The sequence below is a fragment of the Astatotilapia calliptera genome, chromosome 14, assembly GCF_900246225.1.
Source record: "Astatotilapia calliptera chromosome 14, fAstCal1.2, whole genome shotgun sequence".
Lineage (NCBI taxonomy): Eukaryota > Metazoa > Chordata > Actinopteri > Cichliformes > Cichlidae > Astatotilapia > Astatotilapia calliptera.
The window spans coordinates 3,955,767-3,972,576 of NC_039315.1; the positions used below are offsets into that span (position 1 = coordinate 3,955,767).

At 41.4% G+C, this 16,810-nt stretch overlaps 1 protein-coding gene across 6 annotated transcripts in view; it reads left to right on the forward strand.

Annotated features, from left to right (window-relative positions):
• myo7aa (myosin VIIAa) overlaps positions 1-16,810 on the forward strand; it is a 56,777-nt gene that overhangs the window by 23,701 nt on the left and 16,266 nt on the right. For 4 of the 6 annotated variants that reach the window (XM_026192348.1, XM_026192342.1, XM_026192344.1 and 1 more), the window contains 20 exons: positions 219-338; positions 739-881; positions 1,376-1,586; positions 2,867-3,002; positions 3,852-3,958; positions 4,822-4,869; positions 6,791-6,928; positions 8,339-8,497; positions 10,589-10,681; positions 11,918-12,012; positions 12,353-12,437; positions 12,526-12,744; positions 13,120-13,227; positions 13,377-13,586; positions 14,093-14,299; positions 14,614-14,790; positions 15,076-15,165; positions 15,432-15,559; positions 16,392-16,518; positions 16,594-16,713. In XM_026192348.1, coding sequence (XP_026048133.1) covers positions 219-338; positions 739-881; positions 1,376-1,586; positions 2,867-3,002; positions 3,852-3,958; positions 4,822-4,869; positions 6,791-6,928; positions 8,339-8,497; positions 10,589-10,681; positions 11,918-12,012; positions 12,353-12,437; positions 12,526-12,744; positions 13,120-13,227; positions 13,377-13,586; positions 14,093-14,299; positions 14,614-14,790; positions 15,076-15,165; positions 15,432-15,559; positions 16,392-16,518; positions 16,594-16,713 — 2,721 coding nt within the window. The remainder of the gene's footprint in view (positions 1-218; positions 339-738; positions 882-1,375; positions 1,587-2,866; positions 3,003-3,851; positions 3,959-4,821; positions 4,870-6,790; positions 6,929-8,338; positions 8,498-10,588; positions 10,682-11,917; positions 12,013-12,352; positions 12,438-12,525; positions 12,745-13,119; positions 13,228-13,376; positions 13,587-14,092; positions 14,300-14,613; positions 14,791-15,075; positions 15,166-15,431; positions 15,560-16,391; positions 16,519-16,593; positions 16,714-16,810) is intronic. The other 2 variants (XM_026192345.1, XM_026192347.1) reach the window with 1 other exon arrangement.

A 16,810-nucleotide genomic window follows, 5' to 3' on the forward strand; every position in this document is an offset into this window, starting at 1 on the left:
TCCCATTGTGCTCAGACACATTATCCACCCACCCTTCTTTCTTTTAGTCTAATCTAGCAGTGTCACTGTTCAGTGACACTCAAATCAAACCTCCATTCAGGTGTTAATAAAAGCAGTTTTACGCTATTATTTCACAGTACTTCAAAACCGTAAATTTGATTGGATGTTTTGGAGATTCATTGAGGAGCTCCTGTGTTTATGTGTCTCTGTGTGTTAAGGTGGACGTTAAGGATCTGATGAACTGTCTGACCAGCCGAACACTCATCACCAGAGGAGAGACGGTCTCCACCCCTCTCAGCATGGAACAAGCTCTGGATGTACGGGACGCTTTTGTTAAGGTACAGCTCATAATTATCACACTTTATTCATTTAAGTTAATGAACTAAAGGGGTTAAAAGCCCCACGTAGCAGAGATGATAAAAGAGAATAAGTTGAGATTGTCCAACACAGACTCTGGTGTGAACCTTTTCATTGTATTTCCTTTCCTTTAACACATTTTCAGAGCCATTCAAACACTTTAAGTATCTTACATCCTGCCATGTTTCATTTCGACCTGCAGGTTTGCAGAATAATGGTTTTCTTCACTGCCTCTTCCAACACATTTTTGCATTTCCACCAAGAAGTGGAATGAGACTGAGACAGTGATCAACACGCACATAATATCTCTACTAGAGATCAAATCCCTCATTGGGGACCTTTAATGTGTTGGACTGTGACTTTGTCTGTGTGTGCGCGCAGGGTATTTACGGTCGCTTGTTTGTGTGGATCGTGGAAAAGATCAATGCAGCCATTTATAAGCCTCCGTCATCTCAGCCCAAAGCGCTCAGACGCTCCATCGGACTCCTGGACATCTTTGGCTTTGAAAACTTCACAGTAAACAGGTACATTACACACTAACTCTCACATAGTGATGCTGTCCACCCTACCCACTAAATCTTTGTTCTGAGGGGTTTCCAAAGCCAGCTACAAATCCCTTGTGAGTGAAGTGTAACGTCCACAGAGGCATTCATATGTACCCTTTGCCCTCCTGGTCTTCAGGTGAGGTGCTCACTAATAGCTTTAAATATCACCGCCCACACCCATGTGACCTGCCTCTAAATGATCACCATGAATGCATGAAAAATAACACAACACATGTATTGTGTTATAGCTAATGAGAGATGCTAACAAGTACTTTCTGTTGAAACTGGCACATATTTTATACCCTGTGTGGTTTTTATTAAATACCTAATTTAAAAAGTTTGTTCTTATGCCTGTGGCATTGTTTATGTATTTATTTTGTGAAACCCACTGGCATCACTACATATTGAGTTTAACTGAACTATTCTGTCAGCATTGTCAGCTTTTCCGTCACTTCTCGTCCTCGTTCCTGCAGCTTCGAGCAGCTGTGCATAAACTTTGCCAACGAGAACCTGCAGCAGTTCTTCGTGCGTCATGTGTTCAAGCTAGAGCAGGAGGAGTACAACCTGGAGAACATCAACTGGCAGCACATTGAGTTCACAGACAACCAGGACGCTCTGGACATGATCGCCATCAAACCCATGAACATCATCTCACTCATCGACGAGGAGAGCAAATTTCCGAAGGTATGCGCTCCCATATTTGTCTCACCTGGTCTTTGATTCCCCAAAGTTCAGCTCTGTAATGATGACGGTATACGTGCACCAGCAGTGGAGCATTTAGCAACCAAAGAACCAGAAATTCTCTGCAGGAGCTGAAGGACACCAGAAGCATTTAAAAAAAGAGTTGCTACACAACTGTTGTACAGCTCTCGGGACAAGAGAAGCAGAAACACTGTGCTCCTTACAAACTGAGCAGAAACATGGCTACTGTGACAGCTTCTATTGGTTCATGGAGTCTGCGTTTTGAAGAATGTAAGGAAACCTGGCAATCAAGTGTGGCATGAAGCGGACTGGACACCTTAAGCTCCTCCCACAGGAACCAACCATGTATGCGGTTCTCAGTTCACTCACACAGGTGACATTTTCTATAGAAGAGTTCCCACACATAAAACACAAACACAAAAGTTCATGATGTCCTAATTGTTGTCAACCAGACCGACCTTCCAATAGACCTAATTTCCATCAACTTGTCAAATTTCAAAATCCACCTAATATCAAAAGATTTGGAAATCTCCCGTTTCCTGTTTGACTTCCTGGATCTGTAACATAGTGGTGACATGGAGCCTACAACTACTGTCAGTAAAATTAATATAGATTAATAGAGGAATAGATTTTAATGTTGGCCCAAATGAGTTATTTATATTGTATGAAAATGATGACGACATGGATGCTGGGGAACTTTACCACCACATATTAGGACACATTTGTTTAACTTGGCTAAGACTTGGAGGAGATCAGTGAAAAAATGGCGCACAAAACACTGGCTTTACATTCACAGATGGAGCAACACTGTATTTTGCCTTCTTGATGTAACAGAATAATGAAAATTGAGTCTGTTGAATGGTTATCTGTCAGATATTTCCATTAAACACAGCAAACTGCACACTTGGCAGTTAAAATAACAATAGATCTGTATGTTTTTTTAACAAGAATCATCCACTTTACAGCTCATATAAACGGGGAAACTATCCATAGAAACTAAAAACCTTTTGTTTTTTACCAGGTTTTAAACTTGTTTTTAAATGTAAAGCGTCCTGAGGCATAGCAGCCTAAGCAGCACTGAATCACAGCATGCTGGACACTGTTTTCACTACAACTCCCAACAAACAGTGTGTGGAAGATTTTAGTCAATAAGGTGTCAGCAGCTTGTTCACAGCTTGTTTCTGCTGCCGCCATGTGGCCTAAAGACTCGAAGCCTTGTTTTTTAAACTAAACTCTCACATTTTCCTGCCTGTCTCCTGCAGGGCACAGACACCACCATGCTCAACAAGCTGAACTTTCAGCATAAACTCAACACAAACTACATCCCTCCAAAGAACAACTATGAGACTCAGTTTGGCATCCAACACTTTGCTGGAGTGGTTTACTATGAAACAAGAGGTCAGAGTCACTTCACACACACCACATCACTAAAAGATGCAGTTACTACAAGTTTCCCGTTGTTTGAATGTACAGTAAAAGAGATTTTATGAAGCCAGTCAGGATGGTTTTCTGATCTCTGGCTAAATAAAACTTTAAATTCTTTGACCAAAGTTTCACCTAATGAGCTCAGTGTATGTACAAGTATCGCACCTGACCATGTTTTTCTAGTCTATGTCAAAGTGAGAGCGCACAGCTCTGGCTGTGGGCATCAAAGCTCCACCAACCTGCTCTTTAAACCTTCTGTTTATGACTTTAGTGGTTCATATTCAAAGGTCAAATTCATGCAGAGTCACAAGAGTCACTGGTTTAAACCTGAAACTGATGCGGGATGGATGTTTGCTTGAAATCGTGTGCAGTGGTGGGCTTTGTATGTTTGCTGCCTGTAGCCGTGTGTCTTGATCTTTATCCCATTAGCCGGAGTGTGTATTTAAAACATGCTGAAATAGAAATAACAGCATGGAAGCACCACTTCCACTTAAAAATGTTTTACTAAGTCAGAGCTGAAAACATTTCTTCAAACCTATTACTGAAACTTATAACTGGAAGTTTCTTCACTGGATTTGGGCCCAAATTACACATTTCTATAGATCCACATGTCAGTTCTCAGGAAATCATAAATTTAATCTTTTATGTCTTTTTCATGAATGTTTTTATGTCAGATCTTGTACAATTATTATAATTTTTTTAAACTCCTTTAAACTTCTACAAATACATCGTAATCACCACTGACAAATAAATGTCGTAAAGTCAAATTAGCAATGTTTAAACCTTTGATGTTTCCAAGATGTTGACTTGTGTGTCCTGCAGGTTTCCTGGAGAAGAACAGGGACACTTTGTATGGCGACATCATTCAGCTGGTTCACTCCTCCAAAAACAAGTTCATCAAACAAATCTTCCAGGCTGACGTAGCTATGGTAACACACACACACACACACACACACACACACACACACACACACACACACACACACACACACACACACACACACAAACATGTATTAAGGAAATTAACTAGAAGACCATTGTCAGGCCTGTGTGACCACACCAGAACTATCACCAACCAGGCCCTGAACTGGAACTTAAACTAAACACTTGATTGGTGGATGCTGAGTGAGGAAGCATTACAGCAGGTTGTGTTTCTCTGTGTTTGTTAGTGTAACAATTTGCAGAATTAATAACTTACTAACTTGTTCAAAGCAGATCCTGCTTATTTCTGTCATACTGTTACTCTGGTGAAAAGCATAAAACATGACTAGAGTTTCAAATAAACAGGCCCTGGTGTCTTATACTAGGCACATGGGCCCCACCCACCTGCTTTTTGTAAGGGTCAACCAATGAGAAGAAGGCAGCCATAATCAAGACCCACTATATCAAAAATAAGGATTTGTTTGAGCTATGAGAACCCAAGGATGGAAATAAACCGAAGACGTCCACTTTAGGATTTGTGTTACTAAATTTACATTTACTTTTCAGATCAGATGTAGACAGTATTTAGATACTGTGGGAAAACTACAAACCTGGCAACTCTGATAACAGCAGGTGTGCTCTCTGGGTCCCTGAATGCAGCGGTACCCCATCTAGGAACCTCCTGATTGAGTGACACGTTAATTTGAGAACTGCAGAAAGTTTTTCTGAGCTGTTCTTCTCCTGCATGCTGTTGTTTACTTGCATGTTTCTCTTTGAAGTCCAGCCCAAAATAACATGTATGACTTCTTTGTCTTCCCTCCCTGTGTGTCTCTTTGTTTGCATTTGCATGTCTGTGTGCTGCTTCTGCCAGTTTCTGTGTGGCTACGCTCCTGTTAGTTCAGCCACAGCTCCCTCCAAGGTAAAAATGAGAAATCAAACATCCCAGCGCTGCATTTTCATCCTCTTCATTTTACCATCTTCTTCCATTTCATTGATTCCTCTCTGACTTCAAACATGGTCTGAACATCCCATAGCTCACATACTTTTGTCATAGCTGAATGAGATTCAACCAAAAGGCTGATGAATACAACTCCATGTCAACTATGGTGGTTATTTTCCTACTCTGTGTGCTTTCATCTGTGAGTAATGTCACAAGATTATACCGTAGCTCACCGATCATTTTTATTTTCTGCCTTAAAAGTGTTTTAGTCTTATGTAGAAAGAAAAAAACAAAGCCGTGATGCTAAACAAATTCAAAGTTAGTACTGAGTCAGCGAGGTAAACCTAGCATTAGTAAATATTACCAAAAATTTAATGCAGTTAACAATAACATATAGCCGTAACTTCTTTTCACAAACCGACTGCGGGCAGAAGTACGGCAAACAAACCCGACTGAGCCTTTATTTTATTTATTTTTTATCTGTTGTTTGTTTACACTGACAAACTACATTATTTTGTGACATCAGATGCTGCTTTAGCAAACTACTTGACATATTATAAATGTAATTTTTACTAATGATTACTTTTTAAAGTTTTAAGGGCAGCAAGGTTTCTGCTCCACCTAAAGCTGTTAATAAACATGGATTATATTAGTATTCGAGTTGTTTTTAATAATCAAACCAGTGGTGAATCCAGACATGTGCATTAATTTGCTTTTAATATAATTATAACTTTTATTTATATTTTATCACTTGAATGTATTAATTGCAGTGTTGTAATAGATGCCTGTTACCGCCGGAGGGCAGTAACGTTTCTATCACACGAACACCTCCACAGGCGGTGACGAGGTTTATGTGACGGTGTTGATCGGTGCAGAAGCTCGTGCTGTGAAGCTGCGCGCTGATGTAACTTGAAGGTAGAAGTGAGTGAACGGGGTCAGATTTAGATCAGGTCGCTGAGTTTAGCCTGCGCAGGGAAGCAGCAGGTGATCTGTAAACGGCTCAAACACCGACGGAAACACTCACTTCCACCTCAGTGAGGCTCAAGTACAAACACGCAGGATGGAGAAATATTAGAAAGTTTTTCTCTTTATACAAAGCTCAGTTTGCTCTGTGCTCACGAAACTCTGGTAAGAACTTTTGTTTCTCAAATTTCGCTCTTTATCATCATCATCATCATCATCATCATCATCATTTATTATTATTATTATCATTATTATTATTGATTCTCCGGTAGCCTTACAAGTTGTCGTGTGTGTTGAAATAGTCAAACTATGGCTGCAATAAGCTGTAACTATTAATGGACAGTAACGTGATTATTTTTTAGACTTTTAATTTTAAATAATATAATGTTGCTGAATAATATTAAAATTATTTTAAAATCTTTATTTATTTTATTTTCATCAGCTTATTCATAGTCTGGAGGAAAATATCGCAATTTTTTTTTAAAAATTAGGTCTCAAAACTCAAGAAATTTCTTTAAATATACAAATAACCAGAATGTTATTGTTGTTTTTAAAATCAAATTGTTGTGTGATGCCATTTTACTTTAATTTAAATGATGTGATTAATTTAAATAAGTTTTATAATAATTTTAAAAACAGGCCTAAAACAGTTTTCTCTGGCTGAGCTGATTGATGCTTCAGTTAACTGATTGCAGCTCCTTCCTTGTGAAGCAGTCGCTGCTCAGTCAGCAGGTTTGACTGAGTGAAGCTGAAGCGTCAAACTTTGCTGTTCAGAGAGGAAAGAGGTTGGTGTCCGAGCTCAGGAAGAGCAGGAGGAGTCCTCATTGTTTCTAACAGGGTTGTTGCTGTGTGTGTGTGTGTGTGTGTGTGTGTGTGTGTGTGTGTGTGTGTGTGTGTGTGTGTGTGTGTGTGTGTGTGTGTGTGTGTGTGTGTTTAGGGAGCAGAAACCAGGAAGCGTTCGCCCACCCTGAGCAGCCAGTTTAAAAGATCTCTGGAGCTGCTGATGAGAACTCTGAGCGTCTGTCAGCCGTTCTTCGTCCGCTGCATCAAACCCAATGAATACAAGAAGCCGATGGTGAGTCTGACACGCTGTCCGCAGATAGAAGTCGAGGTTAAAACATGCAGTTACTGGAAGACTGCAGTCACAGGGAGGCAAAACATGGCTTTGCTTAGTTCAGTGTTGAGATGAATTACGAAGGTAAAAGGTAAAAAAGGTTGATTCAGAAGTTAATGGACATTAGAAACTCTGCTGCAGAGGAGGCACACTTTAGTTATGAAGAAGTTGTAGAGGTTAACATGATATAGTGAAATAGTATTTTTACTTCGTTTTGCATTAGAAAACTTTTTTAAAAATTTTTTTCGGTCCAACCCTGCAGATACCTGATAAACTACAAACCTGTTTTTATGCTTTGTACCTTTCATAGTGTGCAAGGCTTTCTTTGTTTTCCTTCCTGTCATTAAAACATATTGGAGTCATCCTCACGAGCAAAATTGCATGAAAAAGTTTTTAATCAATTAGATTAAAAACTTAATCGATAGAAATGGATCAAATCTGCTTCTGCTTGTTTTTCTCTCTGTAAATCTCATTCCCATAACTTAATTTCCCTCCGTATTTTCCCATGGCTCTCCACTCTCTCCATGTCTGACCGTTACCACAGCCGCTGTGACAAATAAAGATTATGTCTTTAAATTCAGGCTGTGCTGTAGCTGAAAGTTTGAGGGGAGTTTATGTTACAGTGCAGCACAAACGTTTGGACCTGACCTGTATCCTGAGTTCAGTTCATATGTTTATGTATCCTGGCAGAATTTTTTCAGAAAATATGAATGATGCTACAAAAATGTTTTTCATTCATGGTTGGTGGTTTCAGTAAAATCATTTATTATTTTTAAGTGTTGGCATGATACCATCCACATATGCTGACACACACAGGTTTAAATGACTACTAAAGATGATCGTTCTCACCTGTGATCTGTTTGCTTGTAATGAGGTCGGTGAGTTTCTGGGCTCCTGCACGTTTCCAGTGCTGCACTGATGTTGGACTTCTCAAAGGATCTGCTGGAGAACATAGTTGAACTTTATAAAACAGGAAACGGATATGAAAATATAATCAGGGAAATGAGAATGCCGGTCAGCAGAGTTCAAACTGTAATTAAGAAGCTGAAAATGAGTGATGAAGAAAAAGCCACAACCTCATCTGACAAACAGGACTGTTTGAGAGAAAGTGGAGTGGCTGTTAAGCTGCACAATGAGGAGTAAAAATGGGGAAATGATTAATGGGTTACTTAACTGTAGAAAAATAAAAGTACGTAGTGATCTAAAGGAGTTTCATGTTGATAGATTAAATAAAATATCCCAGTTCGCCCGTCATGTCTTCTCTCAACTGCCTCAAAGTACCAAATCTTTGCAGCTATGACCTTTAACCTTTCTCAGCTTCTTCAGCCAAAGCTGGGACTTTGTCAAAAAACTGTTCATGTTTGTCTGCAGCTGTTTGACAGGGAGCTGTGTGTGCGTCAGCTGAGGTACTCGGGTATGATGGAGACCATCCGAATACGCCGTGCTGGATATCCCATCCGCTACACCTTCGTGGAGTTCGTCGACCGCTACCGGGTGCTCATGCCTGGAGTCAAACCGGCGTACAAACAGGTAGAGTGACTACAGGTGTGTTGATGGGTCTGGTAGACGCACCGTATTATTGGGTGTTTTAAATCAACACACCCAGAATAATTTATGTATTCCCAACTCCAGGTACTCCAGCTTCTCTTTTTTTTTTTTTTTTTTATTGGAAAACGTGGCAAAAAAGTAAAGATCAAAAAATATTCATCAAATATAAATGAAGCAAAGTTTCTCATCACTGTTGACGTCCAGTTTCAAGAAAAAGAAAAGTTTCACTGTGTGATTCTTGCATTTGATGCCTGGAAACTGTCCTCTTTTCACACAGCGCAGCTCATGTTGTTGTTGTTGGACACGGGACGGATCAGGAACGTCTCGTGATCAGGATGGTTTTTACAGATGGTGTCATGGAAGTTCAAAAGAAGATTGGAATCATGAGTGCATTCGATTTTATACCAGAGCTGTTTTTAGGCGGTCCTCACCTGTCGCTTCTTTCAAAACGAATTTTCTTTGTCTTAATGATGTGACTTAATGACTTAACTAATTTACAGTCGAGTCGGTTACATATTCACTGAAATAAATAAAATCACTTAAACTCAAAATAATAAAGAACTAGTAACTCAATACTTTAATCAGCTAAAAAATAGAATCACGTCATCATAGTCGGGCAGTTTTTAAATCAGTTTTTAAAGTCTTTTATTCTTTCTATGCTTCAGTTTAAACATGAACCTAATCTGGTTTGTAGGCGCAGAAACACTAAAACGATTTAAATACTCACTATCTGAAAATTGCAGTTGTCACAATAAAAACCTGACGATGGAGTAACTGCCTGAAAGTTAAAGGAAGTTTAAAAAAAGAAAGAAAGTAAAAGTTAAAAAGAATAATGCGCATCTTTCCATTTTTGTGGCCACACCAATCAGGCAGTTTCAAAAAACACAAAAAGGCTGTAGGAGGAGATCAACAGTTTTATGCTAGAAGCATTTATGTAACCGGGGATCACGTGGCTGCATTCAGCCCCTTTTAACTCAACTCTGAACTTTTTGTGGTTTAAATAAACAGTTGTTGTCTAACTGTTAAAATCTCTCCAATTGGACCAAAAGCATTTTTGAGATTCAGTGAAAATCTTTGTGCAGAGAATAATCTTATCACAGTATTCATCTGTGTAAAACTGTGGTCTGAGAAAGCTGCGGATCACCTCAGCATTTACTTCAGTTAAAAAATAATAATAACAATTTGTTGAATTGGAATAAAGTGTTGGACTTATCCGAGCTTGGATAAGTAATTTTGTAGCAGCTGTAGCTTCTTCTTAGGGAAGGTGGCCTGCTGTGTAGCCTCTGTGTGACACGGGCCCAGCGGCGTTGTTATGGGAAGTGAGCGAGTGTCTCTCTTTGTTGTGGGTTTGTGTGTGCGAGAGTTTGTCATGAGGGTATTTTCTGGTGCCACACATGTTTTCACTGTGCAGTTTTTCCCACACTCCCACCAGCTGCCTGTTTTTCTTGGAACATGCGTGTTCTGTTTCCTCCACCCCGCCCTGTGACGCTTCACAGGTCATATTTTGTGTGTGTGTGTGTGTGTCACTTTGAAAACATTTGTATTTTTAATACCTGACTTGTTATTGCAGTTAACGCAGTGGTTTGACCTGCGTTCGTTGTGATTAAGTTGATGATTATTTTGCTCAAACTTGGCAAATTCAGTGAAAGTAATTTTGGGTTTTGTTAGAAAAATAAATTTTATTTCTCAAGCTTTGGACACATTTGGGATCACAGGGATTACCTGCAAATGTAATCCCTGTGATTTAGAAACAGGCTATAGAATTCTTTGAACACTCAGTTTCAGACAGTTTTTTCTATTCTTTGCTCCATGTGATGTCAGCGAGAGAGGATATGCATTATATGATCATCTTGGACACACAGCTCTGTGAGCACAGAAGCCCCGCCCTCGTCTTTTTCTGAGGACCAGCCTGTCTGGAGAAAGTTTGTTTGAAGGGTTTAAAGAGCTTGTTTCACACTGAGGCTCAGAATGAGATAAATGAGGATTATTTTGGAAACTGTGAATCATGCAAAGCTACTCTGGTAGAGTCCAGGAATAAAATATATTGGTTGATACCGTCTCTGTTTCCATCAGGAGGACCTGAGAGGAACCTGTGAGAGGATCGCTGAGGCCGTGCTCGGCAGAGACGACGACTGGCAGATGGGAAAAACCAAGATCTTCCTCAAGGTACTCCTGCATGCAGGCGTGTGTCCACACAGGGCAGAAAAGCCTGCAGGGTGTTGTTCAAAGTCTCAGATTTGTAGGTGCCACTTCACACAGCTGCTAACAGCACCAGTGTGAAACTTTTCACAGGGCTCGCTGTATTTCCAAAAAACACTGATGCCCGGGCTAAGCGGCTGGCACAGCACATCGCGTGAACTACTGTTCTCTTATCTTTCCACTGAAATGTTTCCACATTATCCAGAACTTCTTTACATTCTCGTCTCTGACTCGCTCGGCTGTGGTTCATCCCAGCCGTGAATCTGCTCTGGTTGTTTCCAGTCCACACGTCTGCTGATGGGAAACACTGCGTGTTTTAGTTTCCAGCTGTCTATCTGCCTACTTTATACAAACATGTATTGCAGATCAGGTCAGAGGTCACGTCTGTTAGCTGGCCGTCCCCACACAGAGGTTAAAAGAACATATCATCTGGCTCCACAGTGTAGTTTGACGTGGCGAGCACAGCCTGTCAAAGCGTTTTTGTTGTTGTTGTTTATCGTCGCTCTGCAGCACAGCCGTTATCTTCATTTTTATGTTTCTGCCTTTTATTTTCTTTACTTCCTGCATTCAAAGCGCTCATCAAAGATCGCTCCTGGGAATAAAATGTAATTTCGGTGAAGGGGGTGGACCTTCAGCCCTTAAATCATAGTGGATATAATGTGACACTTTCACCTTTAAAGTGTTTTAGATTGATAAGTTGGGGGGTGGAGCACTGAGATGTGTTGACTGTGGTGGAGTCGAGGCTCATCTCCCTCAGGCCTCGATGCTCGGCCAGACAGGAAGTACAGCAGGAAGGAGAAAGTTCAGTGGGTGAAAGCAGAGCAGTGCCCACACTTCCCCAACAGGACGTGGTCAGATCAGCCTGCATGCGGGTGGACAGATGACGGGAAGGAGCTTTAGGTGTTTACATTTAGTTGTGTGTCATGTTAGTTGAAAACTGTCAGGTTAAAGCTTGTGTATCCTGCCTGTGTCTTACATTTTATATTTTTAGAAAGCAGATATTTATATTTTGCCACGTTAGCTGGAAGTGACAGCTGCTCTGTTTCATTTAAGTTACTGACTTCCTCCTGGCTTTTCCTCCAGGACCAGTAGGTGACTTTTGTGGTTTTGAGTAAAATGTCTCAAATCATCACTAAAACGTTCTCAAACTGAGTCAGAGCAGAGAAACAGAAGCGTACGGAGTGTGTTTATTATTCTGTCCAGGATCATCACGACATGCTGCTGGAGATCGAGAGAGACAAGGCCATCACAGACAAGGTCATCCTCATCCAGAAGGTGGTTCGGGGTTTCAAGGACAGGTGGGTCGTCAGCGTTTCTCACAGACTGAGATTTTATTTTATTTTATGCAGCTGCCAGTGATTCTTATCCCAGAGTAGAATTCAAACATCACGCTCTCGGACCGTAGCTTGCGGTGTTGTTCTGCACCTGCTTAAAACTGACACTTGCACATATCTCCTGAGTATGACTGTCATCGCTAGCTGCATCGCTTACTGTTCTGTTTTCTTTGAAAGCAGAAAATAAGACGAACAAGTCTCTCTGTGACTCTTTATAACTATTTCTCAGAGGTTTTTTCTCTTTGTATGAACAGTAAAACAAGAGGTCATATAAATAATCGTTTCTGATTATTTTCAATTTCAGATCCAACTTCCTAAAGTTGAAGAAGTCGGCAGTGCTGATCCAGAAGACGTGGAGAGGATATCAGTGCAGGAAGAACTATGGAGCTGTGAGCATCGAGCAGCAGTTTGAACAAAGTGGAAACAAAATAAAATCAAAGCAAAGACTCGCTGAACTTTCCTCCTCTTTACTTTCAGATGCGAGCTGGCTTTTCTCGCCTCCAAGCTCTGGTTCGTTCCAGGAAGTTGTGCGCATCGTATCACGTGGCCCGTCAGCGAATCACAGCCTTCCAGGGTCGCTGTCGCGGCTTCTTGGTGCGTCGAGCATTCAGGCACCGGCTGTGGGCCGTCATCACCATCCAGGCTTACACGAGAGGAATGATCGCTCGACGACTGTACAAGAGGCTGAAGGCAGAGGTACACACACACACACACACACACACACACACACACACACACAGAACATTGCACATATACATAAAACTCATTTTACACACAAGTTTTCAGTTTTAGAGATGATGAGATCACGTTCATGTCATCAGTTTACAAAATCTAGAGCTTGATAGATTTGATATCTTTTCATACATTGTGATTTCTGTGCTTCTCTTGATTTCTTTGTTAAATTAATGCTCGGCCTCAAAGTGTCATTACATTGTTCACTGTTGTGTAAAAAAGAAAGAGGCATTCAGAAGTTGCACTGCCCTCTGCTGCTGTGCCGAGGATGTTTTGGCAGCTGGCTGCTGCAGTTTTGATTTAGTCGTTAATGGTGGACTCCTTCATTTCTCCTCTCAGTACCGGAGGAGGCTGGAGGCCGAGAAGATGCGTCTGGCTGAAGAAGCCAAACTGAGGAACCAGATGTCTGCAAAGAGAGCGAAAGCTGAGGCTGAACGCAAACACCAGGTGAACAAATGTAACATGTGACAACATTTAAAACATCAGTGAAGCAGAGCAGGGAAGTGGATAATAATAATTCATCATCACACTTGTGCTGAGAAACATACTGGATTGTTCTGTATTTTTGAGATCTAGTGCAATGTTTCTTTCTTCAGGAGCGTCTGGCTCAGCTGGCCAAAGAGGACGCTGAGCGGGAGAAGAAGGAGAAGGAGGAGGCTCGGAGGAAGAAGGAGATGGTCGAGCAGATGGAGAAGGCCCGCACGGAGCCTGTCAATGACTCCGACATGGTGGACAAGATGTTCGGCTTCCTGGGGACCACCAGTTCTTTCCCGGGTCAGGAAGGGCAAGCCCCCGCTGGCTTTGAGGTGACACGACCAAAGTTTTCCTCTTATTAATGAACCGTTTTCTCATAAAGGCCAAAGATAGTTACCCAACGTGTGTAATCAGTAAAACTGTGTCCTGTTGGCAAAGGTGTCTGATCAGGAGGACGGAAAATGACTCCTTAAGCCTCGATCGTTAATAATGCCATCGTCTGTGTGTGTGGCATGTTCACAGGACACATGAAGACTGCTTACTCAAATACGCAGCATGGCAGATTTACAGGGCATTAAAATCAGATATCATGTTGGCAGTTATTTCAAATTATTAGAGATAACCAAGTCCAGTGAAATCGCAGCTTTAGATAAATAAGAATGTGTGAGGTAAATTTTTTCTCTAAAAAGAATGACCTGTTTCCAGTAACAGTGCTGCAGGAGAGCATGTTTCTGAGATGCAGTGATAGATTTGAGGGATTTTTGAAGTTGGAAAATTTGGAGAATTTGAAAAACTTCTGGAAACTTCAGCAGACAAGAATTTACTGTCTTCTTTACAGGATCTGGAGCGGACCCATCACGAGCTGGAGGAGGAGGATCTGGATGAGGCTCTTCCTCTGCCTGAGGACGATGATGAAGAGGATTTATCAGAGTACAAGTTTGCCAAGTTTGCTGCCACCTACTTCCAGGGCACCACCACGCACACCTACGCCCGACGACCTCTCAAACAGCCGCTGCTCTTCCACGACGATGAGGGGGACCAGCTGGTAGGTCTGACCTCTGACCCCGCAAAAGTAAAAATGTATTTTGCAAGCGACTGAAGAAGTTTTGAAAAAGGCCACACGAGGCTGTCGCTCTACAGCGAGCTTTGCTCGTCTCTCAGGTTTAAGCCTTAACTTAATTTAGACGTAATGAGTGCAGAAAGGTTCTGACTGTGTGCAGCTGTTACAGTCTGTGCTCCATGATGCTGATGACTGGTGCGACTACTAAGACCTGTCACCAGCCAAGAAGGAACCAACAAAGGAACAATTATTTCACCTGATGAACCTTTTGTTTCCTTGTGCCCTGCGTGTCTGCTCAGGCTGCTCTGGCGGTGTGGATCACGGTGCTGAGGTTCATGGGCGATCTCCCGGAGCCAAAGTACCACACGGCCATCAGCGACGGCAGCGAGAAGATCCCAGTCATGACCAAAATCTACGAGACGCTGGGGAAAAAGACGTACAAGCGAGAGCTGCAGGCGCTGCAAGGGGAGGGAGAGGTGAGGAGGAAGAGTGACGGAGTTTAAAGGTTTGAGCGAGTAAACGCTAACATGAGCTAAAAGTGACATTTCCTTTAAAGAAGTTTCAAAATCTAGCTTAGATTAACTGGTGGTTCTGTGATACTGACTATAAAGTATGAGCTATTATTCAGTGTGTTCATGTAACTTATCTGTTTTTAACATTTGTTACTTCATATAGTTTCCAAAGATCAGGAATAACAGGGTTAAGGTCACAGTGACTGTGTAAGGGATCTCTGTGAGCTGATTTCCTTCTCTCACCTCCAGACGCCTCACTCTGACAGCCACAAGAAGAACAGCGTCCGACACAAACTTGTGTCCCTCACCCTGAAGAAGAAATCCAAGATCACCGAGGAGGTAAGAGAGAGGGAGGGTGATATGATGCTGGTCTTGTTTCTGTTAATTAAACATGAGCAGTCTGAGACTGAAAATTGTGCTTCTGGTGCAGAAGGAAATCTGGGTTTGAACTTCATGTTAAAAACATGAAGTCAGATTTTATCTCAAGCGCAGATGAAGATATTTTATCAATTTCAAGTCCATTTTGGGTCAAATCCATATATTTGTGAATAATTCTGCTAACAGACAGACAAATTAAGATAATCATGTAATCTGATGCTTTTCAGGTCACCAAGCGCCTTAACGATGGTGAGTACGGTCTTCATGGCAACAGCATGCTGGAAGATCGTCCCACATCCAACCTGGAGAAACTTCACTTTATCATCGGCAACGGGATCCTGAGGCCAGGACTCAGGTAAACAAACAAACAAAGGGTCATCATGTAGTTTCCCAAACTTACACAAAATTACCTTGGATATAAAAACTGGACATGTGGAGGAAAAAACTTGTATCTAAGCCGCCCTTTGTGTATTTGATAAAATAGACCTTCCCAGATGTCACAGCGCTGTGGCCCACTTTGAAATTTAAAAGTGAAAGTTTAAAATTTTCCAGTTTTCAGTGAAACTTTAATTTGAAGTTTGTTTGTTTTTTAAAAAGCAGATACTTTCAAATTTTCCTTTATCGAGCTGTTGCCTCATAAAAACGTTTACGTCACATATGGGAGATTAACACAATACGACGGTCTACGGACTCAAAGCTGCTCTTAAATTCAAGATGAATCTCTTTGGACATCTAAGCTGTCATCCCGTTGATTTTTCTTTTAGTCATCATTTTGTCATATTTGCCGTATGTTTATTATCATTGTTGTGCATTAATATTCATCTCAATGTATAAAGTGACGTGGTTGTGATTTGGTGCTTCACAAATGAACCTGATGTGAATTGAATTTATACATGAAGATGCCGTTGAATGAGTTAATAAAGCCATGCAGATAAAAATACATTTTAAATGGTAATTTAATGAAACGGCATGATTTCTTTTAAAGAGTAAATAATAGTGCAGAGGCTGGTGAACACGTGTGTGTCTGGCTGTGAATATGAAGCAGCGTTCACCATCAGGACAAAGTCTCGACATCCAGTTTCAGTTAATCTGCATAAAATGTGTCTCATAAAGTTCTGCTGGGTCTCTGTTAATGTCTTTGATATTTCTGAGGTGTAGGTGTGTGTGTGTGTGTGTGTGTGTGTTAGGGATGAGATCTACTGTCAGATCTGTAAGCAGCTGAGTCAGAACCCGTCTAAGAGTTCTCACGCTCGCGGCTGGATCCTCATCTCTTTGTGTGTCGGCTGCTTCGCTCCATCAGACAAATTTGTGAAGGTCAGTACGTCCAACGTTTGTGTTGGCATTTACACATTAGCCATGACGTTACATCTGTGTTTGTTTTGATTGCAGTATCTGAGGAACTTCATCAGCTGCGGGCCTCCAGGCTACGCTCCATACTGTGAAGAACGTCTAAGACGAACTTTTGTGAATGGGACGCGAACGCAGCCTCCGTCCTGGCTGGAGCTGCAGGTATAAACCATAGACTGTATATAAAAGACAGACGTGGCCATTGTGACTTCACCCACCGTTTACTGGAACTGTTTCTTTTTGTGAAATCAACGTCCAG